This window comes from Protopterus annectens, chromosome 1.part0 (genome assembly GCF_019279795.1).
Source record: "Protopterus annectens isolate FY-2018-M chromosome 1.part0, PAN1.0, whole genome shotgun sequence".
NCBI lineage: Eukaryota > Metazoa > Chordata > Ceratodontiformes > Protopteridae > Protopterus > Protopterus annectens.
In genome coordinates this window covers 1,876,543,503-1,876,569,212 of record NC_056725.1, presented here as the reverse complement: position 1 = coordinate 1,876,569,212, position 25,710 = coordinate 1,876,543,503, and the positions used below count along the sequence as shown (strand labels likewise).

The 25,710-nt window shown below is 40.1% G+C and overlaps 1 protein-coding gene across 2 annotated transcripts in view; it reads left to right on the top strand.

Annotated features, from left to right (window-relative positions):
- The window catches only part of SLC1A3 (solute carrier family 1 member 3), a 647,480-nt gene that overhangs the window by 597,940 nt on the left and 23,830 nt on the right, over positions 1 to 25,710 (top strand). For both annotated transcript variants that reach the window (XM_044069958.1, XM_044069960.1), the window contains exon 9: positions 14,967 to 15,101. In XM_044069958.1, the coding sequence (XP_043925893.1) occupies positions 14,967 to 15,101 (135 nt within the window). The remainder of the gene's footprint in view (positions 1 to 14,966; positions 15,102 to 25,710) is intronic.

The window sequence follows — 25,710 nt, the reverse complement described above, 5'->3', positions numbered from 1 at the left end:
CTCCTCCCGTCCGAAACCAGACAACACATAAAACACAAAATCAGTGTGCCGCACAATCACAGCCCTTAATGTGAAATAACATACCTAACACACTAGTAATAGGCGACTCTATAGTCAGGCACACTGACGTCTCACTCTCTAGGCTGGACAAGGAGAAGATTACTGCTAGCTGCCTGTCGGGAGCCAGAATCTGCCACATAACACAAGCACTCAGGTCACTCCAGAACAAGTACAAATATGACTCTGTCATTGTTCATGTTAGTGTGAATAACCTGAGACATACCTCCCTGGACTACATGAAAAGAGACATGGAAGAGCTCTCTGATCATGTAACCCATGCGGGTATGACCCTGACCCTGAGTAGCATCCTGCCCTCACCAAGAATGATACCTCAGTATAAAGAAAAAATGATGAATTTCAACAATTGGCTAAGCTTCTGGTGTCATTCAAAGGGGATCCAGTGTCTGTCAGCCTGGCACGACATGGTTAACAAGCCTCATTGCTTCGCAAAAAACGGCTTGCACCTGTCACCCCTAGGCTTTCGAATACTGGCCAAGGCTCTTGCTGCCCCCATAGTGCCTTTTTTAGGCAAGGCTCAAAAGTCAAACCCACCTCCATAAACAGCACAAATAAAAAATGAGGGTTATGCTATTCAATGCCAGGAGTTTAAATCTCAAAATGCACGCGCTCGAAGCACTCATCAGTATGGAGAATGTCGACATCTGTACAGTAACTGAAACCTGGTTCAAGGCTCCACAGAGCACCCCAGCACTACCGGGCTACAACGCATACCACACATTTCGGCCACAGAACATGGACCAAAACACAAAAGGAGGGGGTGTATCCATATTCATCAAGGATACCTACACCTCCAGGTTAGTGGTGCAGCATGATACCTCTGAGATCATCCATGTGCAACTAACATTGGGCAAATCTGCAATGCAAATTGTGGCCTGCTACAGATCACCCTCTGTGACCCAGGACCACCACTCCACCTTTCTGGAGACACTGGAAAACATGAAGGTCCTACCAAACACCCTGATATTGGGCAATTTCAATTACCCTACCGTTAATTGGGAAAAGTATTCAAGTACAAACTCTCAGGTCCAGTGCTTCCTGGAATTTATCAACTCAAATGTCATGGATCAGCTGGTAAACTCTCCTACCAGAGGTGAAAAAATATTGGACCTGGTCATCACCAACATGGGCAACAAGTGTTCAGCACCGGAGGTCAATCCGTCACTGGTTAGATCAGACCATAAACTAATCACTCTGGATGTCCACACCGCACCACCAACCCCAACCAAGGAAACCACAGTGAAAAACTTTTCTATAGCAAACTTCACCTTACTTAAGACAGAGGTGGTAAGTTTCACAGCCCCCACGCTAAAGGAAAACAGTGTCCAAGATGCAGGAACCTTTACAAGTGCACTCTGTGAGCACCTACAAGGATGCATAGATCGTGCCATCCCTAGCAAAACCAAGGCTCTCTCCCCTAAGAGAAGGAAACCAGTCTGGTGGACCCCTGCCATAAACAGGCTATACAATAGAAGGAGGAAACTAGTTCAGAAAAAAAGCAAATCCCAAGAAGGAAAGACATCCCTGATCAGTATCAGTAAAAAACTAAGGTCCCACATAAAATCATCCAAGGCTAATTTCAAAAGAAAAATAGCCAAGGATTTGAAAGATAACCACAAAGCCTTCTTTAGCTATGTCAAGAATCTAAGTGGCAACTGGCAGATATGCTCTGAGCTAGTGCAAAATAACACAAAATATACTGAACCTACTGATATTGCCAACATCCTGGCAGATATATTCAGTGCAAACTTCACCCCCCTCTCACCCCCCAAAAGGGCCCACAACAATACCAGAAAAGTGTAGTGTCCCAGAAATCACAGATGCACAGGTGAAAACAGCCCTTTCAAAAGCCAAAAGCATGGCGTCAATGGGACCAGATGGTGTCCCAGGCTGCATCTTGCTCGAACTACAGAATGAACTAACACCCCCCACCTAAACACACTGTTCAACCTCAGCCTCTCCACCGGCTACATACCCATAGAATGGCGCACAGCAATGGTTATTCCACTCCACAAAGGAGGAACCACAACTGACTCTAGTAACTATCGCCCCATAAGCCTGCCTAGCCTGGTCTGCAAGGGTATGGAGCGCATCATCATGGAACTCATTAAAAAAGACATTGGGAACCTTCAAACACTTGACCCAACCCAGTGTGGCTTTGTTAAGGGCAGAGCATGCCTACTAAACCTGATTGACTTCTTCGAGACAGTCACCAAGGCCATAGATGAGAAGGTGGTTCACACAGCCTACCTTGACCTCGCCAAGTCTTTTGAAACCATTCCTCACTCGGGAATTGTAGAAAAACTCACCAGCCTGAACATAAACCCCTACATCACGAGATGGGTTGCCAACTGGCTTACAGACAGAATTCACATGGTAAGAACAGCGGGCTCCAGGTCCAACTCTAAACCAGTCACAAGTGGTGTCCCACAAGGCTCGGTCCTGGGACCTCTACTGTTCAGCATATACTTCTCAGAAGTACAGGGAAACACAGGAGGACTATGGCTAACCAAGATCACCGATGACTGCAAACTGGGAGCCATAATTCACTCTCTGTCTGACACGGACATTCTCCAAAAGGGCCTTACTGAGACGGACACCTGGTGTCAAAGTCATGGTCTCAAGCTAAATGCCAAAAAATGCATAGTCATCCAGTTTGGGAAAAATAAAACACTTATTAATTACCACATAGGTGGCAGCCCCCTTAATACAGAAGAGGTAATAAGAGATCTGGGGACCCAGGTAGATAGTAATCTCTCCTTTGACAATCATATTGCCAAAGTAGTTAGGAAATCCTTCTATGTAGCCTAAAGGGTTCACATCTAGAAATAAAGAGGTTATAGTGCCCCTCTACTCATCACTCATCAGACCCATCATAGAGTACAATGCCCCATTTGGGATGTACCTTACAAGACATTTCCAACAGCTGGAAAGACCACAAAAGTACCTCACCAAGAGGATTACTGGCCTCAAACATATGTCCTATGCAACCCGACTGGAAAAACTCTGGTTGTACTCAGTGGCATATCGCTTACTCAGAGGTGATCTCTGCCTGACTTACAAAGCCATGTCCAACTCAGAATTGATGGACATGCTCCACCTAATGAAATCTAAGTCACTGCAAGCCACTCATTCTAGTGAGCTAAACCTTGCCACAACAATAAATAGAACATGCTGGAGGGACATATTCCTGTCACAGAGTCTCCCCATGCTTTGGAACAAAATTCCTAACTACATTAGGCAGATCCCCTCACTAACACTCTTCAAGAGAAACCTTGACGAGTGGATGGGTAACAGAAAATACACTCCTGGGATCACTTCATTGGCTCTTCTTGACAGAGGCTCAGTTAATTAATCAATGGGGAGCGAAAGCTGACACACTCTGGCTAGGCTTATAAATGCCCTCGGGCAGATAGCCTAGTACCTACCAATGAACCTATGATGTAACAGCTAACAAAATTGAGACAAAATTTAGAATAGCTCCTGAGTGGAAAAAACAGGGTCTGGATGCAGTACCCAACTTATGGCTAAAGGTATTAACATCATTTCACAATGATTTCCCCTTGAGTTAGAAATTACTTATAGGCACATTCTGAACTTGCACCAACCTTGTTAATAACATGAAAAATGTACTTTCTTTAAAAGGCAACCTGCAAGTCACCCTAAGACCTCTAGGCCAATAATCTGCCTTCCAACAACATATACATTACGTACCAGAACTGATGCAGAAAGAGTTTACAATCATTTCGGTAAAAAATTCAGTCATGGCAATAGAATAGTATGGCAATTAGTGAAAATTATATGGAAGGAAGGATCATGTAGGACTAAAACAAAGCCATAACACAGGGCTATAAAAAGGTCTAGAACCTATGTATAGCATGGCTAGATTGCAAAACAGCATTTTACAGTATTCCACATGGTGGGATTATAGAATGCTTATAAATGTATAAAATATACAATAAAACTGAGAAATTTCTATGAAAAAGTGACAAGCCACTTTACAAGCAAGTCATGAAGAAGAGCAGATTATTACTCCAGGGATCAAAACAGAAAAACACATATTCCAGTGCCATTCTTTGTTTCCACTGGTGTTTTGATTTGCTCTTAATCCTTTTAGATGTTTACTTAATAAACTAGGTTATGGATACGATTAAAAGCACAATTACAACTGATTACAACTTTTTCAAATGATATAGGAATGACATTTGGCCTTGATAAATGTTTAAAGGCAGCATTTATAGCAAGAAAACTGAAGCATCAAGAAAACATCAGCCTCAGCAAAGAGTGTGATATAAAAGAATTTGAACAAGAGGGAGGTATACATATCTGGAAAAAAAATGAAAGCCGTCAATATGGCATGAACAATTGAGATCAAAGATTACTTAGTAATATTTCAGAAGAGTAAAAGTTATATACAAATATGAATAAAGTTCAAGCTACAAATCATCTTGTTTTCTTGTCTGCACTAACAGCTTTATTGTGATTGAGTATCCCCAAGAAAGTGTTGGATAGCTGGTACAGAAAAACAACAAAGTTGTTTCATGCTTATCAAGTTATTTATAAAAACAGTGCATGGAAGATCACGTACCTCTCTGTCTGAAGGAGGTATGGATATCCTTAAAACTGACTATAGGTGTAGGCCTGCATTCATGGGACTGTATGCATATTTGCTAACATCATGAGATGCAAAAATAGTGGACATTCTAAACCATGAATAAAACAAGTCAAAGATGACATCTTTGCTCAGACTAACAGAAGCATTCCAGAAGGGAGCAGGTACAGAAATTAAATCAGCAGTGGACAACAATAAGCAGTAAAACAAAGTGCCCAAAAATAAATACATAAATAAATAAATAAAATAAGAAACATAAAGATCATGACTAGAAGAAAAAGAAAAAAATCTGGAAAGCCCAAAATTAGTGCAGTAAATACAGGGAACTGTTGATGAAGATTTGCTAAATGATTAACTAAATATTTATTTATTTATTTTATTTTACATTTGTTGACCGGGCTAGTCTAACTGGATATATGTCCATTTTCAGTAGAGGCCCGGGGAGATAAGCTTCACTAAGCAGATAAAACACTAAACAGGTAATAGCAATGACAAGTACAGTACAAGTTAAGACTGGAATGCACTTATTATTTAGCGCTTAGTGATAATAAAAGTACCATATTTAAAAAAAAAAGAAAAAGAAAAAAAAATAAGTATTTATAAGGCAGAAAATATGTTAATGCAATTGAGAGCTTGCTAAGCAAGTTCATACTCTGTAGAGGGTTCCTAAAGAAAAACTAAGTTACAACCAACGTTAGGTAGTTAACCAATCCTACTTACTGAAAGAAAACAATAATTTATAAGGTAGAGACATGTTCATACATTAGAAAGCTTGTTATGCAAATTTATACTCTGTGGTAGTTCCCAAGAAAGAGTAAGCACAGAGTTAAGGTAGCTTACAGCTTCTACTCTCTGAACATCCAGTGAGCATAGCTGGAAGGGGTCTGTATTATAACAACAAACGATCAAATGATCGAACATTGTTATATGGAACTCAAAAGTTCAAGTTCACAACACATCAAACTACCAGAACAGAATTTTTTTTCCCTGGGAAAAAAATTGCTGTTCCCAAAAAAAAAAAAAAAAAACATTCAAACATTACATAAAGTGGGGGGGGGCTGTGCCCCCCACTCCCCCCTACTTAAATATACCAACTCCGAGATCGCAGTCCAGTGCCGAAAATGGCAAAGTGATGGAAGCGGCCAAGTGACTTCTTTCCCAGGGAAAGAATTCACTTATATGCCGCTTCGTCATTTTGCGTTTTCGACATTTGAAGTTCGACCAAGACGCATTCGACAAAATGCGTCTTGGTCTTCTGATAGGAACCCGCTGGAAAGGGATTGTTAGTCTGGGTTAGTACAGGGGTATAGCCAGTGAGTTTTAGGGTAAGCTTTAAGTTGCTTTTTGAAAAGTGGTGTTGGAGAGAGAGATGAGAGTTCATTGGGAAGCCGGTTCCAGATTTTCCCTACTGAGTTGGAGAACAGAGAGTCCCCCGCCTTATTATTGGATTTATGTAAGGCTACTAGTAATTTATCTGCAGAACGTAGGGTTGTGAGATTTTTGTAGGGGGAGATAAGGCTAGTGAGCATTGGAATGTTACTAGGATGATAGAGGATCTTGTGGGTAGTAATAAGTTGTTGAAGCTGAAGCTGATTTTGCAGTTCAAGCCATCCTAGCTGTTTTAGGTTGTGACAATGGTGGATTCTAAATGGGAAGCCAATGGCAAATCTGGCAATGTTATTATAGGAGGTTGCCAGTTTGTTGATTTTTTTTTTTTGGATAGATTGGTGTAAATGGGTGAGGCATACAGGAGGGTGGAGATAAGATGGGTATGGGCAATAGTAGTTCTAGCTAATGGTGCCAGGAAGGGTTTAATCCTGTATGGGGAGCCTAGTTTTCTGTTAACTGACTTAATTATAGTGTTGATGTGTGTATCAAAGTTAAGGTTATGGTCAATTGTTGCACCTAAGAATTTGTTGGTTGGGTCTGGAGATATGACAGTGCTGTTTCTGAATATAACTGTGACGTCTATTGGGAAGGACTTTTGTGTAGGAGTGAATAGCAATAATTTAGTTTTTTGGGGGGTTCAGGAGGAGGTAGCGCTGTAGGAACCAATTTTCAACTATGTTAAACACTTTTTGGGTGAGGGACTGGAGTTCAGCTAAGGAAGTAGCAGAGCATATTAATGTAGAATCATCTGCATATTGTATGCAGGTAGCTTGAGAAAGTTTTACATTTACACCAAACACACCAAGTAAACTGTATAAATCCAAAGCACGACCAGGAACACAATAAGAGAAAGCTCGTATGATAAAATCAATTTAATATTGCCACAAAAGTGAAATTAGCGCTTTCGGCAGGTAAAATGTCCCACCTTCTTCAGATTACACAGCTAAACAGAAGCAACTTCATTTATGCATTAAGGCATAAAATGTGCCCAATGACATTAAAGTGCATTTTTTAAAACAATTTAGTTACCGTAGCGACCTTAAAGTGAGATCGCTACCTACATGATTTTACTTGCGCTGCTAACACATGTAAAAAAACGTGTTTAAAACAACAGTTATTATTTTAAAAAGCACATGTTAATGCATGTCTTACTTGTTTTAAAAGTTTTACATTTAGATCGCTAATAAAAACTGAGAATAAGAGAGGGCCTAAAATGGAGCTTTGAGGTACACCAAGGGTAATAGGAAGTTAGGATAGATTATTATCCCAAAGGACAGCTTGTTGCCTATTTTTTAAGTAGGAGTTGAACCATTGTAATGCCTGTGTATCTAGTGAGAGGGATTTAAGTATATTTAAAAGCAGCTGATGGTTAACCATATTGAAGGCCTTTGAGAGGTCAATAAAGAGTACAGAGGATAGCATATTGTTATTACAATTTTTGTTAATGGAGTCCGAAAAGGACAAGAGAGCAGTGGTGGAACTGTGGAATGGCCTAAAACCATGCTGACAGTTAGCTAGTAAGTTATTTTGGAGTAAGTGATCTAGCAATTGTCGGTGGATGCATTTTTCCATGATTTTTGCTAAAGAAGAGAGTAAGGCTATTGGACGAAAGTTTGAGAGTACAGTTGAGTTCTTGCCCTTATGCAGTGGGATAATATGGGAGATTTTCCGGAGTGATGGGATGGTTCCTTCAGTAATGGTTCTATTTATTAGGATGGAAATGGGATAGGCTAGAACCTTATCTGCTATTTGTAGATATTCAGCTGGTAGAGGGTCAGCTGAAGGGGTGCATGGTTTGAGTTTTTGAAGAAGGGTGCAGATGAGGGATGTTGGAACTAGTTGTAAATGAAATGAGAGAGGTAAGCTAGTTGCAGAGGAAGGCATGCTTGTGCTAACAGGAGGTAGGGAATTAGCTAGAGACTGGACAGCCGCAGTAAAGAAGGGATTAAAGGCATCGGCAATATGCTTGGGATTGTCGTGGGTGGTGCCTGATGGAGTAGGTGTTTTGGAGTGCCATGGGTTTAGGAGTCTGTTAATACCTGTCCAGAACTTTTGTGGATTGAGTTGATGAATTTGCTGGAGTTGAAAGTAAAAGTTTTTTTTTGTCTAAAAGTATTGATTTTTTAGTAGCATTTTTCAGCTGTCTGATGTTTTGATGATCTGTTGGGTTTTTAGTAATTCTCCATTTGGCCCAGATTTTATTTCTTAGTAGGATTTTATGTCTAGTCTCTTTTGTGAGCCATGGAGCAGTTTTGGTCCTAGTTCTGATAGAGCAAGTAGGGGTATAGCTGTCCAATATTTGTAAGAATTTGGTGTTAAAGTATAACACTGCATCCTCTAGTTAGAGGTGTTTTAGGGGTGACCAATCACATGCCTTAAGTTCAATTTGGAAGCTTTTTGAGTTAAGGTTTCTGTTGTTCTGGGTAGTTTTATAAATGATTGGGATGGGGATATTGATCTTTTGTCTAATTATACAGGTCAGTGAGTGATCACTAATGTCGTCAGGGAGGGTGTCTGCTTTGTAGGTCAGGGGATGACTATTTATTAGAATCCAGTCTAAGGTGCTTTCTTTGTTGTTAGGTTTATGGATTCTGATGGAGTGGTAATTGTTTGGGAAAAGCCATATAGTTTTATATGGGTAGTAGGTTTGGCTGAAGTACAGCTATTCCAGTCTATATTAAAGTCACCCAGCACTATGGTCTCTTGTGGGAAGCAAGTTGAGAGCCAGTTAAGGATATTTTCAAGGGTGCTGATGTTATTGCCAGGAGGAAGGTAGGATCATATTATGTAGATGGATTTGCAGGCATTGGTCTGAAGTTTAGTAATAAGGATTTCAGCATTACTATCTGAAGGTAGTTGTGGATCTAGTGAAGTAACTTGTAGCCCTGATTTGTAAAGAATTGCCCCCCCCCCACCCTTTTTGGTTTTGCGGTCATTTCTCAAAATATTGTATCCAGGTGGGGTGATTTCATTGTCTTGGGTTACAGGTTTGAGCCATGTTTCAGTAAGACATAGTATATCAAATGAATGTATGTCTAAGAGGGCATGAAGGTGAGAAATTTTATTGTTTAAGCTACGTATGTTGAGATGTGCTATAAAGAGAGAATTAGGCGTTCTTGTGGGGGTATAAGTGGTAGAGAGGTTTAGTTTTTGGGGGTCAGTTCTTTCTTTGTTGTTAGGGCCAGGGTTGGGATGAATGTCACCATGTAGTAGGGGGTGTTGTTGAAGTCTATGGATGAGCTTTTGGAATTTATAGAAAATGTATTGATATTTCCTGGTTTGGAGATAAGTAATGTGAGCTAGTCTATGATACTTTGGTAGTAGATAGATGGATGTAGATGTTGTGTTTATGTGGTTTTGGGAGGCTACATGAGTTAGTAGTGACGTTTGCTTGAGTGGATGGTAAAATTCAGTGTAGGTGAGGTGTTCATAGGCAGTTAAGACATAGGGTACAGATAGAGTAGGTAAGAGTACATATAAGAAAAATAGCTGTATATGTCTTGACATGGGTAATAAGGGCATTTTGAGGGGAATGAAGTAATTATATAAGAAGGTGGTAGGGACTGGTAAAGAGGGAGGTAGGAAAGAAAGTCCTCTGTAATGTATTAGTACTTTAAAGATCAGCAGTATGTAATTGGATGCTTAATACTTTGTACTTTAAAGAGAAGCAATAAGTGACTGGATGATGTGGGATGGGGGTGTGGTTACAAAAGTATAGGAATAGGTGCAGTGGGGGTGGGTGGAATTTGAGGGTGGGTTAGGGGAGCGGAGTGAGCCCGCAGGGTGGACAGAGCAGGTTTGGACAAGTAAAGGAAGAAAGTGCTGAGAGAATAATCTGTGAGCAGCTGACTATTGAGGAGCTTTCAGTAGACACAGGTAAATGTAGAGGTGAAAATGCAGTGGTAGGGATAGTAGGGGAGAAGCTGAGTGGAAAATAGAGGAATTTAGCTAGAAATGAATGTAAACCAAAAGGTGAAAAGTTAATGATGGCATGTCGAGACAGTGCACTGCATATACACTCTGGTTTACAAAATTTATAAAGAAAGTGGGAGATACATTCAAATGTAGATTCCATAGTGCAGAACTAGACACAGCAGCATATCTTGTTGGTGGTTATGGTATGCCTAATTATTATGGTCAGAACACAGTGCAAGATTCTGAAAGATTCCCTCTGTCTGTGCTAATTAGCTAAAGCAGATTGATTAATCTCTATTTCAGAGGGAAGGTAAACTCATGGTCTGAAACACCTCAGTATCCTGTCATTATCATGTCTGTGAATCAAACACTACACCATTAGACCTGACCATGGTAGTGGTGTTCTCCTACCTGCTAATGTACCATGGTAGCATAGGAACTGCACACTGCACATAGACACACACACACACACACATACACACACACACACACACACACACACACACACACACACACACACACACACACACACACACACACACACACACACAAATGCATACATGCACAAATAATTTAAACATCCATGTGCACATTCACTTATCCAAGCAACAAAAAACAAGCTCCTACTCACTCACACTCATGGAAGCACTCACCCACACACCTGCAACCACACACACACACACACACACACACACACACACACACACACACACACACACTTATACAGAGTTGGCTTTCCATACTTACTTCCTGCAGGGCCATTCCTCAGACACATACACATACTAGAGCCCACACACACATGCACACATCCAGATACATGCCCCTACAGACATGTACACACATATCAACACACTTACACAAATACACAAAGTTCCATGACACCTACATGTAGTCTGCATAGAAACTGAAATCAGTCCCATGGGGTGAATGAGTGAATGGTGTCAATAGCTGGCATTCACTTTTTTTCTCCTAAAGAAAAAATGAACTAGGTAACTCCATTAATCCCCTGTCACCACTATTTCTGGGAGGTGAGCACATGACTAATTTGCTTAAGCTGCTCACCAAGTCTGCTACATAAACATGAAGCTTTAGCAGCAAGACCACTCTCTGTGCTATGGTCACTGCCAAAGAAAAACAGTGGTGGGATAGCAGTCTCTGAAATAGCCAGGCTACTTCAAAGTTAAGGCTTCTGCATCACTGTAAGCCTTTCTGAATCTAAGGGACTGAAAGACATAATAATACAAGATTATATTGCATACAGGTCATTGGGAAACATCAGAAAAATGAACCACAAAAATACCGAAAATGAAGTTCTTATCGTGTAGAATCACTAAATATCAACAGCAAAGAAGGTAGAGGCAATGAAAACAGAAGAAAAAGGACAAAAGTAACATTAACTATAGAAATAACTATACCTAGTGATTAAAGTATCCTACATGCTGACAAAAGTTATAAAATACCAGGATGTACAAGCAGAAACTTGAGTAATGTAAAATAAAGGTACCCACTAAGTTTCCAAAAGTAGTAGTAATAGCAGCAAAGCTAATAAAAAAAATCATCAATACATAAAATATGCTACCAATACATATGAACTACAACAATGGGGCCTTTCTAGGTACATTGTGGATATGAAGAAGAGCACTCTTTATAAACATCCAAGATTGATGCAATACTAATTTCAGAAACTCTAGTTGTACCCTGAATTAGGAATGAGGTTCATTCCTGTCACTGTATTAGAAACCATAAATATTTTGAAAAATTAAAATGGGTGAAACCAAGTCACAAGCTTTGCAGACCAAAATCACACAGCTCTAGCCAAAGATATATCATGCTATGAGATAGTATGCAGTATGCTTTGGACATTTTTAAATAGTTGTAAAATCAGTAAATATAGTTTGGTGGTATTAGCTGCTGAACTTATATCTAAATGTGTTTTAAATTGAAAAATGGATAACTATTCACAAATAAGAAACTTGCATGAAACTAAGACTGTTGGTTTTGTATAATGCATGTTTATAGTTTATAGTATTTCACTGAGCTGACTCCCCTTAAAACTGACTTGGCCTTCAAACATCCTATCCATGATGAAGAAGACATCAGTGAAGCTAATGCTCAGACATATTCTAACCCATCTAGCAAAACATCAACTGCCAGTTAAGCATTCTGATGTTTAAGTGATGTTTTTCAAACCTTAAGTTACTTTGTTTTTAATTTATTAGAGTTTAGAATGTGTCCACTTATCGGAAGCAGCACAGTTCTGTTTCATTCCAAAAGTAGTGTGCCACACTTAAGGTACTGCATTTATGCAACCATGGACCCCTATGCATGGTTGCAGTGAAGGGCTTCCTAGCTTACAGTCAAAGATATGTGTCGCTCCCCACCCAAGTGCGTAATCCCCAAAGCCACGTTTGCCACACCCCACTAGTACTCCCCCAAAGGTATGTGTCCCATTTTCCCACTCCAGAACTCAACTAAAAAAGACATGTGAAATACTCCCCACCCCAGTAGTCAACCCCTCAAAGACATGTGTACCACTCTCCACCCCTTTACTCAACCCCCAAATCCATGTGCACCACTCCCCACCCCAGTGCTCAACCTCCAAAGTTATGTGTACAACTTCCCACCCCAGTACTCAACCTCCAAAGCGATGTGTACAACTCCCCACCCCAGTACTCAACCCTCAAAGCCATATATGTGTGCCACACCCCACCTCAGTATTCAACCCCCAAAGCCATGTTCACTACTCCCTAGCAGAGTACTCAACCCCCAAAGTTATGTGTACCACTCCCCACCACAGTAGTCAACCCCCCCAAAGCTATGTGTACCACTCCCTACCCCAGTACTCAACTCCTGAAGCCATGTGTATCACACCCCACCCCACTAGTCAACCCCCTAAAGACATGTGTACCACTCCTCTGGTACTCAACCTCCAAAGTTATGTGTACACCTCCCCACCCAAGCACTCAACCCCCAAAGCCATGTGTACCACTCCGCACCCTGGTACTCCACCCCCAAAGTCATGTGTAAGACTCCCCACCACAGTGGTCAATCCCCCAAAGTTATGTGTACCACTCCACACCCTGGTACTCAACCCCCCCAAAGACATGTGTGCCACAACCCCCTCAGTACTCAACCCCAAAGCCATGTGCATCACTCCCCAGTGGATTACTCAACCCCCAAAGCCATGTATGTCACACTCCACCTCAGTACGCAACCCCCAAAGCCATGTGCACCACTCCTTAGCAGAATACTCAACCCCCAGAGTCATATGTACCACTCCCCACTCCAGTAGTCAACCCCCAAAGCCATGTGTGCCACACCCCACCCCAGTAGTCAATGCCCAAAGATCTGTTTACTGCACCCCACCCCCAGTACTCAACCCCCAAAGAAATGAGTACCACACCCTACAATAGCACTCGGCACTCAGTGCAACTTGAACCATGCAGTACTTTACAATAAAAGCCATGTGTATCACTCCCTACCCCAGTATTCAACCCCCAAAGGCATGTGTGTCACACCCTGCACTAGCACTCATGACTATGTACTTTGCACCATGCAGTACCTCACAATAAAAGCCACGTGTGTCACTCCTCACTCCAGGACAGTCCTCATCCCCAGTGCAACATATGTCAGTACACAACCACCAAAAGTCCTGAATGCCATACCCAACTCCAGTATGCAGCCCTCAAAGCCACATAGGCCACACACCACCCTGGTATCATCACCTCAATACACAGCTCTTAAAAGAATGTGTGCCACTCCCTAACCCAGTGCTCAACTCTCAAAAGTGCTGTATACCACTCTGCATATTGGTACTCTATGTTGAAATCCATGCATGTCACGATCTACCCCAGTACTCAATATTCCAATATTCAAAGCCATATTCCTGCCCCAATTATCCCATGCTCAAAGCCTTGTGTACACTCCCCACCCCACCGCTTGTTACTGAAAGCCTTATACTAATACCCTATAATAAAAAGTCATATGCCCTACTTCCTGTCCCAGTGCTCATCCCTCAAAGCCATGTGTGTTACTCCTCACCCCAGTAGTCAACTGTCAAAAGCCGTGTACACCACTCACTACCCAAGTATTCAACTCTCAAAGTCATGCTTTTCAGTAAACTGCAATCAAAATTGCATGTACCATGCTCCATCCCAGTAGTCAATCCTCAATTCTCAGATTGTTTGCCATCCCCCAACCCAGTACTCAGCGCTCATTGTCATGTATTCTACTCCTCACCCCAGTACTTAGCTGTGAAAAGTAATAAGTACGGAATGAACATATCTTCTGACAGCTATCTGAGGAGCAGACTGTTAACAGTTAATCCAGTAATGTGAGGAAAGAAGCAGACAGTCGTCATATTGACAGATCTGTACACCCTGTAGTCATCCTTGCTTAGGTTTTTCATAAGTCTGGTTCTATACATGCTGAATCCTGTACAAAGTCTTACTGTATTAGTACTGCAATACATCACCCATCTGCATAAACCAGAAGCATATGGCATTCAGGTGGTATATCCTGAACTTCCCAGATCTATGAAATGAAGGAATTTATGATGGATAAGACAAGTGCAGTATTACATGGCAATGAGTAGTTGAGGTCATTGTCTTGTAGATTTTGTACTCTCTTGGTTATATTTGTGAACAGTAAAATCTTAAGTAAACCTAAAGTAAAAGAACAAGGGTCTAAAGAAGTTTTGTTTACTAGCTAAATAATGCAGATATCAAATGATCGTGTTATTTTTCTTATAGGTCTTTTTTAATTAAATGTGGTTTTGTATGTGCATATGTGCATTTTAATGTTTGTGGAAAAAAGAAAAAACATGCAAAATCTTTTTTTTTTTTTTTTTGCAACTGAGATTCAAAAGATTTTTGTTTTAATATTTTATGTCATTGTCATGCTTGAACTGTGTTGTTATTGCCCATAAATTAATTTTGTTAAATAACATTAAATATATTGTTTCTCTAACTAGCATTACAGCAACTGCTGCCAGTATTGGAGCTGCAGGAATCCCGCAGGCTGGCCTGGTCACCATGGTCATTGTGCTGACATCTGTTGGGCTGCCCACTGAAGATATTACACTCATTATCGCAGTTGACTGGTTCCTGTGAGTACCTCAAACACAAACAGGGAGAGGGGGGAACTGTCCTGTAGTAAATTACAACTGTTTTCTGATTTACCTTTTCTATAAGCCATCTTTTATGTAGCCTACATAATAAATTAATTATTCCTAGATAAAAAGTACAGGGCATCAAACAGACTAAATACAACTGAATATATTATATCCCATTCAACACAAAAAAAAACGTGCAGGATGTCAGTACCAATGATTTGGAGGGATAAGGTAGCAGTAGCTCAGGTAGTCCCATATGATGGGAGCCAACATCATGTGTCTTTGGAGAGATAATTTATTCTATTTATTTTTCCATCGTCAATATTCATAATGGCTATTATACCTTGTTATATTTACTATTACATTTTCTATTATTATTAGTATTATACTTTTTATCATTCATTATTCTTGTATTTCATACATAAAACATATACATTTATATGCTGCCAAACTATGTGTGTGTTCAGCATATCGTGGTCATAATTTTTCATTATTTTATTTTACATTTATAATTATTTATGTAGGTATTACACATACTGTCAGTATTTGGGTTGTTTATTATATTCTTAAGGTTTTACAATGGTCTTATAATACAATTATTTGAGGTATATTCAGCTTATTTATATGACTACACCTTTTAGATATGCTTCTGCCTTGTGTGTCTAAGGTGGGGGGGTGAATTTGCTGTCAATTTGCTAACATCATGTTTTTTGCGAAATGGACCAATAGTATCAAAAGGAGGGAATTTCAAATGGCTTTAACAGAAGGAGGTGATGTTTCTTATTGTCAGAAAAAGTTTGTCAGTGTGACAAACAAAAGCGCTAACCTGGATTATTGCTTTTTATTTATTGTACTTTGGATTATTTTAATTAAAAGGTTTTCTTTTGCTGCCAAACCGGATTCTACTTTTTCATTTTACTATGTGTCTGAAGTAAGCAGGTTAGGAAAAAATGACTGACAATAAAGATCTTTGCAAAATATGGACTGTTGCGCAGGCTGTAAAATAAGGATACTGCACATTGCAAGAAAGAACGATGATGTGGTTAGCTCAAGACAGAATGCCTTGGACAGGCAGATGTAGCATGTCAAAGATATGATTCAGTTCACAAGGGCAGGTCTGTCCACAGGAAAAAAAACTGATATGAGAATGACAGAAGAAAAAAAAATGAGTTTAAAGAGATTATGGGTGAGGAGGGGGTCACAGAAGATGAAAATATATTCATTGTGGTGACTGAAATTGGGGAAATATGGAAGAGTAGAATGACATGGAGTAGTCAAAGTGGCAGGTGAATTAGCTGTATGTGGTTAGTTCTGTGCTGATGTCATAAAAGTAGGTACTAACATTGATTATTATATGGAGAGCAGGAATAAGCTTCTTGAGCACTATCCACACCAGGCCAAGAATTATAACAGGTTGTTATAACTCAGAAAGCATGGCTATGGCCTTTAAGGAGGAGTCCTGAAGGGAAGATGACTATTAACTCATATAAACTGCAGAACAATATGTAGCATGAGCTTTTATGACTAAGTTAGGATTCAGAGAATGGTGAGATATGATAAGAAATGGAGAGATATGATAAGAAATGGAAGTAGTACAATTAGCAGTTTAATTGCTTGTTTGGTTTACATGGCATTTTTCTGTACCCCACCTATTAAAGCTTATGTTAAGGTGATAGTGTTTTAAATATTGCTTTATTACTTAGGAATTATGTTTTCTACTGTTGCTAGATCTTATCCTAACTGTAATTGTTGAGACATACAGTAGTGCAAACTTTTCTTCTTGCCAAGTAGAAAAGATGGTATGCATGAAGTGTAATCTAAGATTAGCTGTATGAATATTATTACATGGAAACAAGGAATCATCTAAAAGTCTGGTTCAATGCCTACTTTACCTTAGAGTCAAGATAAGGAAATCAGTCCCTTAGAAAATCTCTAGCAAACTGGCACAGAGGTGATATACAAGAGCAAAATGACATATTACAAATGCTATTGTAAACCTTTAGGTGAAATTGGTATGTACTGTAAATCAAAGAGGAAGAAATCACCAGAATGTTTTTTCAAAGAGTAAAGAAAAAAAAAAAACAAGGAACACATATGGAGAACAGTAACAATTAAAGAAGGAATAAGGAAGGACAGTCCAAAATGTAAAGAGCCACCCTGTGGAAAAATATGGTTTGGTGAAGAATGGGTATAAAAAGGAAGCAAAGAAATGCAAAATAAAAAAAGTCTGTGCTGTAGTTCAGTAGTTGAGAGGGACCCAGGTTCGAGACTTGGCAGCGGTAGTTATTTAAGGGTTCCTATCAGATAACCGAAGGTGCATTTTGTCAAATGCGTCTTGGTCGAAATTGAAATGTCAAAAAAAGCAAAATGACGAAACGACATATAAGCAATTTCTTTCCCTGGGAAAGAAGTCACTCAGCCGCTTTGTCACCTTGCCATTTTCGGCACTGTAGTGCAATCTCAGAGTTGGTATATTTAAGTAGGGGGGTGTGGGAAGCACAGCCCCCCACGTCAGGAGGTGTGGGGGGGGCAAAGCCCCCCACTTTATGCAATGTTTAATGTCTTTTTTTTTTTTTTTTGGGAACAGCGATTTCTTTTCCCTGGGGGAAAAAAAATTGCTGTTCTGGTTGTCTGATGTCTTGTGAATTCGAACTTTAAAGTTTGATATAACAACATTCGATCATTTGATCGTTCGTTATTATAATATAGACCCTTATTTAAGATCTGCGTGGTGTAGTGGGTTAATGCAGTAGGCTGTAGTTGACAGGGGCCTGGGTTCAAAACATGGCAGAGGAAATAATGGTGTGGACTGAGGGGTTAAATAAAAAGAAGATACTCGTAAAAGGATGATGAAAATGGGACAGTCATATTAGTACTTCTGTTCAGAAAGGAGGAAAGAAGGAAGTGAAAGATGATTTAACAAGTATTGTCCTAAGATGTAGTCAGTACAATCATCATCATTATTATTATTATTATTATCATTATTATTATTACTATTATTATTATTATTATTATTACTATTATTATTATTATTACTGTTGTTGTTGTTATTCAGGCAGGCAAGTCCACCAGGCATAACCATATTTTCATGGGGGAACTCACAATCATTTTTTGGGTTAGAAAACTACAGGAGAAGGGATAAGATAATGGAAGAGAGCAGATAAGATTCCACTTCCACACTATGGAGTGAGACAGAGGTCAGAAACTACCTCTCTATTTGTTTGATCTTAGTTCTAAGGGAAGTAATGGCTTCTGTGCTAAAATATCTAATTGTGGGGTTTTAAGGAAGCTGCCTGATTACAATGTTAACTGCCTCATGTACACACAGGGGAAGGTCACAACAACAAAATGATTGTGGCTTCATTCAGACTATAACTAATGCAGAAGACCATAAAAGGTGACATTTCCTGTCTGGATTTTAGCAAGGAATTCCACATGGAACTAAACAAAAGAATTAGTAAATCTTTTTGTTGGCCCCTAGGGTGGTTAGCATGAGCAAGTCACTGTTTAGATAATAAGATATAGGCTAACGGTAAACGTGGTTAACTCAAAAGAAAGACTGACTGTGAAATACGTAAGGATTCTGTATTGGCTTTAGTGGTATTCTGTGTCATCATAAATGCCACTGGATACAGCTCAAATTGGAAAGATCTCTGTATAGCTATAATACAGAATGAAAATTCATGTAAAATTCCTTCTAAACATCCCTCCAGTATGTTCTGGTTTCTTCTTAGTCACAATGTTCAATATAATGTGAAAAAGCACAAAACAAAACTATCTAAATAACATTATTAACAACTTTATTAAATAATATACTCGAAAGCAGATATCAAATCCTGGTTTGACCTAATAATCCCCTTTAAAATCACAAACAAACTTCCCGGATAAGCTTCACATTAACATCTTTAATGAATGGGAAATTAAAAATTTTATTTCTTGAAAACAATGTATTGAAGATTTGGAAACTTTACGACTTCAACAAATTATAAAAGACTATAACTTATCACAGCAAGATTGTTTATTACTACAAAGTGTAATTGCTTATTCTCAAGACTTATGCAGAATTATTCAGAACTCTTCATATTTAGATCAACCTCCCTTAATCACTCTCATATCTGAAATATTATTTAATGACCAACAGTATGACAATTTAGTATCCAAATTATACAACATTTTGTTAAATGACAGGTCCATTTTAACAACTAAGCAATGGAACACAGTGACTAAATGCCTACCACATAGTCTCTTCCAGCTAGGAAAACTTAAAATTCTATCTTCAGTAAAACATACTTCTGGGGGCCAATATTGGATTGCATTTACTTGGAAGTTTTTACACACAACATTTTAACTCCTGACAAAATTTCTATATTTAAAAAATCGAATAACATCATTTGCTGGAGATGTCTAACACCATGTAATACAGATTGGATGTTCTTCGTCTTTCACTGTTACAGTCATTACATTTGGGTAATCTGCTGGCAGGTTGCCCTTAGTCGGCCTGAATAACAAAGTCTTGGGACCTGTATCGGTTGCTGTCTCCTCTTCCATGACGTCAGGTCATCAGGGGTATAAAACATGCAGCCAACACCATTTTAATCAGTCTTTCTTGCCGCGTGGTGCCCAAAGCAGAAGCAGTTCGCAAGTGCCGGTCGGCCGACTCCTGAAATTTTCATTTTCGAGTTTCAGAACCAAAGTCTTCAAACTAAAGCTAAGTACCCCATTGGGGAAACTTTTTCTTGCTCCTTACCAATGTCAGTAAAAGTTAATAATTGCATTACTTATGGGAAACAAATACCTCATAAGGATTTTCATTTGTACTGCATTCCTTGTCTAGGCCCTGATCACAACGTGCCTTGCTGTTGGTTTTGTGCTAAATTTAACCAACGCACTATTAAGCGTCAGTATATTTTTGCTTCTAAATATTTTGGTTTAAGATTTAACTATCCTAAAATGTCATCAGTTAGGAATCCGACTACCAAAGTTCACAAAAAATGCAAGGAAAAAGACAGAGACAAACTGTCGAGGTCCAAAACTGATGACGAAGCTTCTCCTAAGCCAGTCGCCGGTTCGCCGGTACTCAATGAGGTGCTTTCGCAGCCCCTGATGACCGCTACTTTTGAGTCGCAGGCCCCTACCGAGACCCATTCAGATTCTGGTATGCTGTGAGATTCTGCAAGTATTGAACCCGCAGATGTCTCTCCCTTGGATGGGTCCAGAGCCGCTGAGCAGGCACCGGCTTCTGAGGGTGTTTTCAGGCCTCAACATTTGTATATTAAACCAACGCCATCAAAAACAAGGCCAAAACCAGCTTCTATGTCTAAAAAACTGATGCATGAGCCACATGCTCAGGCCCTTATGCCTAAAAAACAAATGATCAAAATGGCTGAGGATTTAATTACCTTGATCAGGGGTTCCCAACCTCCCCTGCTAAGAGGCCTAGGCAAGGCACTGATTATGAATCTTCAGATCAGGTTTCCATTTCTTCTGATTCCTCTTCTGATCAGGAATTCTCTATTCCATCTTATGAGGTCTCTGATGCAGAGGAATCCATCCCTTCTGCTTCTCCTCCTGAGGATTACTCTTTTGGAGAGACTTTGCATACTTTAAGGGAACATTTTCACTGGGAGAGACAGGACTTCTCAGAATCTAAAAAGAGGCTTAGGGATTTTCTTCTTCTTCCTCAGCATAGGCCTTTGGCAATACCTCCTGTATTAGACATTGTTGATTATGTGTTCTTGGAATCAAGCATGGCTCCTGATTCCCTGCCTCCGGCTCCTAGTAAGCCAGACAGATTTTACAGGGTTCCTGACTTCCACAAATTTCTTTTCAAAAATCCTGCTGCTAACCCTGAAACTATTTCTCAGGTTCCCAAGGGTGTTAAGGCTTCTACAGCCAAAAATCCTACCCTTTCTGATAGAGATCACAGAGCACTGGATAGATGGGGAAAGAAGGTTTATACGTCTGCAACCTTGGCAATCAGGGCTTTAAACTGCCAGTTTCACATGCTTAAATATCAACAGCATGTTATGGGCTTACTGAAACAGAAAATGATGTTGATTTCTGAATGTGTGGAAATAAAGAGTTACAGGATTTATTGCATTCAGCATAACAGGTTGGAAAGCATACTTTGCAATGTGGTTTTGATTTCTTGGAGGCCTCTTGCAGGGCCACCATAACTGGATCTGTGATAAGAAGGCATGCCTGACTCAAGGAGCAAAATCTGCCTGATCATGTTAAAGCTAAATTGTTGGATGCCCCTTTACAGCAGGGCAGTCTGTTTGGTAATAAGGCAGAAGAGGTTTTATAGAAAATGGAAGACAAAGCTAAATCTATGCAAACTGTAAAAGATTTCTTGCAAGTGCAGCCACCCAGGTTCAGTAGGCACTGGCCTACTAAGAATTGGTCCTTTCCTGTGTCCAACAGAGCTGCTCAGGACAAACCCAGACGCTCCAAAGGCTCCAGATATCAATCACAAGGATCTTACAGGTCAAAGCAATGGGGTGCCTCCACCTCCAAATCAGGAGGTAACAAAAGCACAGCCCTACAGTAAACAGTCTCAATGACTTTCCTCTGCCATCTCCAAGCACTTATCTTTTGGCATCCCCCTTGGGGGGAAAACTAGCACTTCATGCTCAAAATTGGCATTTAATTACCCAGGACAAGTGGGTATTAAACATAGTATCCCAGGGGTACAGATTTCATTTCCACATGTTGCCAATTCCAAACGGATGGCCAGATCTGCCACCAAACCAGTGGGCAGAGGCCCAGAAACAAGTCATGTCCCTCATGGATATGGGGGCTATTCAACCAGTGCCAGAAAAGGAAAAAGGACAACGATTTTATTCAGGACTTTTCCTGGTACCCAGAAAAGACAAATCATGGCGTCCTATTCTGGACTTATTAATTCTAAATACATTCCTGGACATTCCAAAATTCAAAATGCTGACTTTACAACAGCTACTGCCTATGCTAGGCAAGAATGCCTGGTTGGTAACTCTAGACTTAAAAGAGGCATACCTGCATATCCCAATAAGGGAATCTTGCAGAAGGTACCTCCTCTTCAAAGCAGGCTTTTTGCATTACCAATTCTCTGTACTGCCCTTTGGCTTATCTACTGCACCCAGGATCTTTACAAAGTGCCTGGCACCAGTAATTGCATTTTGCAGACAAAGAAACATTCAAATTTATCCTTATCTGGATGATTGTCTCATTCAGGCAGAGGACAAGGACACTCTTCTTCAACATCTGGCATTTGTAAAAAGGCTTCTAGCATGCCTAGGGTACACCATAAATGAAAAGAAATCATAACTGGTACCCTCTCAAATAATTACATTCCTGGGTGCAAGCTTGAATACAACTGCCCAAATGGCTTACCTCACGCCAGACAAACAAATTCAATTGACAACATACTTCAAACAAGTGGCAACAAAAACACAGCTATCTGCCAGACAAATTCTGCAGGCTTTGGGGTTCATGGCATCCTGCATTCTACTAATTCCATATGCGAGACTGCATATGAGGAAACTTCAATGGTATCTAAAAAGTTTATGGAGTCAACATTGTCACAGCCTGGAAACAATGATTCCTCTTATTCCCTGCCTGCAACAGGAGTTTCTGTGGTGGGAAGAGGCATGTCACCAAAACAAGGGACTGTCATTCATTCTACCCCCTGCCACCCAAACCCTAACTACAGACACATCAGACTATGCTTGGGGGGGGCATCTGGCAGGGAGATGCATTCAGGGCAAATGGAGCCCAAACCAAATGCATCTACATATCAACCAGAAATAAATGCTAGCTGTTCAGAATGCTCTGACAGCCTTTAAGGACTTCCTTCATCCAGGTCAACTACTGATAAAGAGGGACAACACCACAGTTATGTGGTACATAAACAAGCAGGGGGGGGTACACACTCCTAACCTCTTTGCAGACTAGTCATGGCCTTGTGGAACACAGCCTTGACTTATCAAATACATCTTCAAGGTCAATTCCTGCCAGGAAAGCAAAATACTCTGGCAGACGATCTAAGCAGAAATCGTATGGACCCACACGAATGGAAACTGGATCCACATATCTTCAGCATGTTAACACAAAAATGGGGTAGACCACAAATAGATCTATTTGCCTCTCCCCAAAACTATCAGTTGGACAAATTCTGCACAAGAACTCATCACAAAAAAGCATGGAAAGTGGATGCTCTATCCTTCAGCTGGAAAGTCCTATCAGTCTATGCCTTTCCCCCTCTGCCTCTACTCTCCAAGGTCTTACTAAAAGTCAGACAGGAAAAACCAAAAATGATTCCAATTGCTCCAGACTGGCCTCACCAACACTGGTACCCACTTCTAAGGAATATGTCACACCTTCCTCCGTGGTACTTGCTTCAAACACCTCACCTATTGTCTCAGCAGAACTATCAAATTCTGCACACTCAGCTCCAAACTCTGAATCTTGCAGCATGGCTAATCAACTAATTTCACCAATCATATCTCTCAGTAAACCTGTGATGGATGTAATTTTGGAGGCCAGAAGGCCTAGTACTAGAAAATCTTATGCTGATAAATGGAAGAGATTCTGTGCTTGGAACCAAGTACAAGGAATAGACACAGCAAAGCCCAATATTCCTCATATTTTGCAATACTTAACTGAGATGCTTCACAAGGGCCTATCTTTCTCTTCAATAAAAATCCATGCCTCCGCCATCTCAGCTCATTATAACACAGATCTTCCCCTCTTTTCTCATCCCCTGCTAAAACAGTACCTCAGAGGGGCCAAAAATTTAAGGCCTCCCAGGAGAGTGCCAACTCCTGCATGGGACCTCAATTCTGTTTTGGAAAAACTCACCCTACCTCCTTTTGAACCAGCAGCTACTGCAGATATAAAATTTCTGCAGATATAAAATTTATTTCTTGGAAGACAGCCTTTCTTTTAGCAGTCACTTCAGCTAGAAGGGTTTCAGAACTACAGGCTGTCATGGCAGTGGAGCCTTTCATTATATTTTACCCAGACAGGGTGGCCCTCAGGACCAATCCTTCTTTTATGCCTAAGGTGGTGTCCAGTGTGGCTCTTAACCAGATCATTCACCTGCCAACTTTTTTCCCAAATCCGCAGAACAAGGGGGAGCGGATTCTGCATTCATTGGATGTACACAGACAACTAAGATTCTACTTAAACAGGGCCAACTCTCTAAGAAAGTCTGAGCAACTACTGGTGGCATTTGCTGCAGGATCAGAGGGGAAGGCTATATCAGAGCAGACTATTTCTAAATGGATAAGCCATTGTATTTGTTTCTGCTACTTGCACCATGGTAAACCTGTGCCCAAGGGGATCAAATCCCATTCCACCAGGGCTGCCTCTACTTCAGCAGCTTTTCTCAGAGGGGTCCCTACCAGAGACATTCTAGAAGCTGCTACTTGGAGCTCAGTTCATACATTCACAAAGTATTACCATTTACTGCTCTTATCTAAATCCAGGGCAGGCTTTACCACTGCAGTCCTGCAGGGCCTTATAGCTGCTCCTAATGCTGTTTAGTTCCATCCTCCCATCCATAGCTTTGGGATTCTACCCAAATGTAATGACTGCAACAGTGAAACACGAAGAACATAGTATAGTTGTGTACACTTACCATAAATGTAGATGTTCGAGTGTATTCACTGTTGCAGTCCAGATTACCCACCCGCCAGCCCCCTTTCTATACCTTTTCTTTCCTTCACTATGCTCAAAAGCCTTTGTGGTGTATTTGCTTTTAGTTGAAGGTAAATTTTCTGTGTTCTAAAGTGCATTTATATATATTTATAGTTATATATATATATTTTTTTGCTCCCCATTTGGGCGGCACCTGACATCTGGGGCAAGAAAAACTGATTAAAATGGCACCGGCTGCATGTTTTATACCCCTGATGACCTGACGTCATGGAAGAAGGGACAGCAACCGACGCAGGACCCAAGACTTTGTTATTCAGGCCGACAGGGCAACCTGCCAGCAGATTACCCAAATGTAATGACTGCAACAGTGAATACACTCGAACATCTACATTTATGGTAAGTGTACACAACTGTACTTTCCATATTTTCTAGGATTGCTCTAAACTAAGGAATTTTTGGAGAAATATTGATGATTTTCTTTCAGCTTTATTTTCAGATAACTTCACATTAACTAAAACTTTAATTTTTCTCAATGTTGATAAAACTTTTTTTTTTAAATAAATCAGATTCATACTTATTATGGACAATATTAGCAGTAGCCAGGAAATGTATAACAAGAAAACGGACCTCTACCACCTCTCTGAATTTTGGTGAATTTCTCTCCTTACTAGAAGAATCCATAAACAAGGAAGTCAGAATTAAAAAACTTAGAATATATCTGAGGAGTTTTACTAACAACCTGTGGACAAAGATTTCAAGCATAATTGAGACTTTCCAAATTGATTTTTAACCCTGTTTAATCACTATTTGTTTGCTTCACTGAAAGTTTTTTCTTAAAATATTTGTAATATTCAAACATTTTCCAGGTCTCTGTAAATAATATAAATAGCTGATTTAGTCTCATTGTTGTTAAAAGTTGTCTGTTCAGTATGATCAGTGAATTAGACGGTGTTTATTCCCT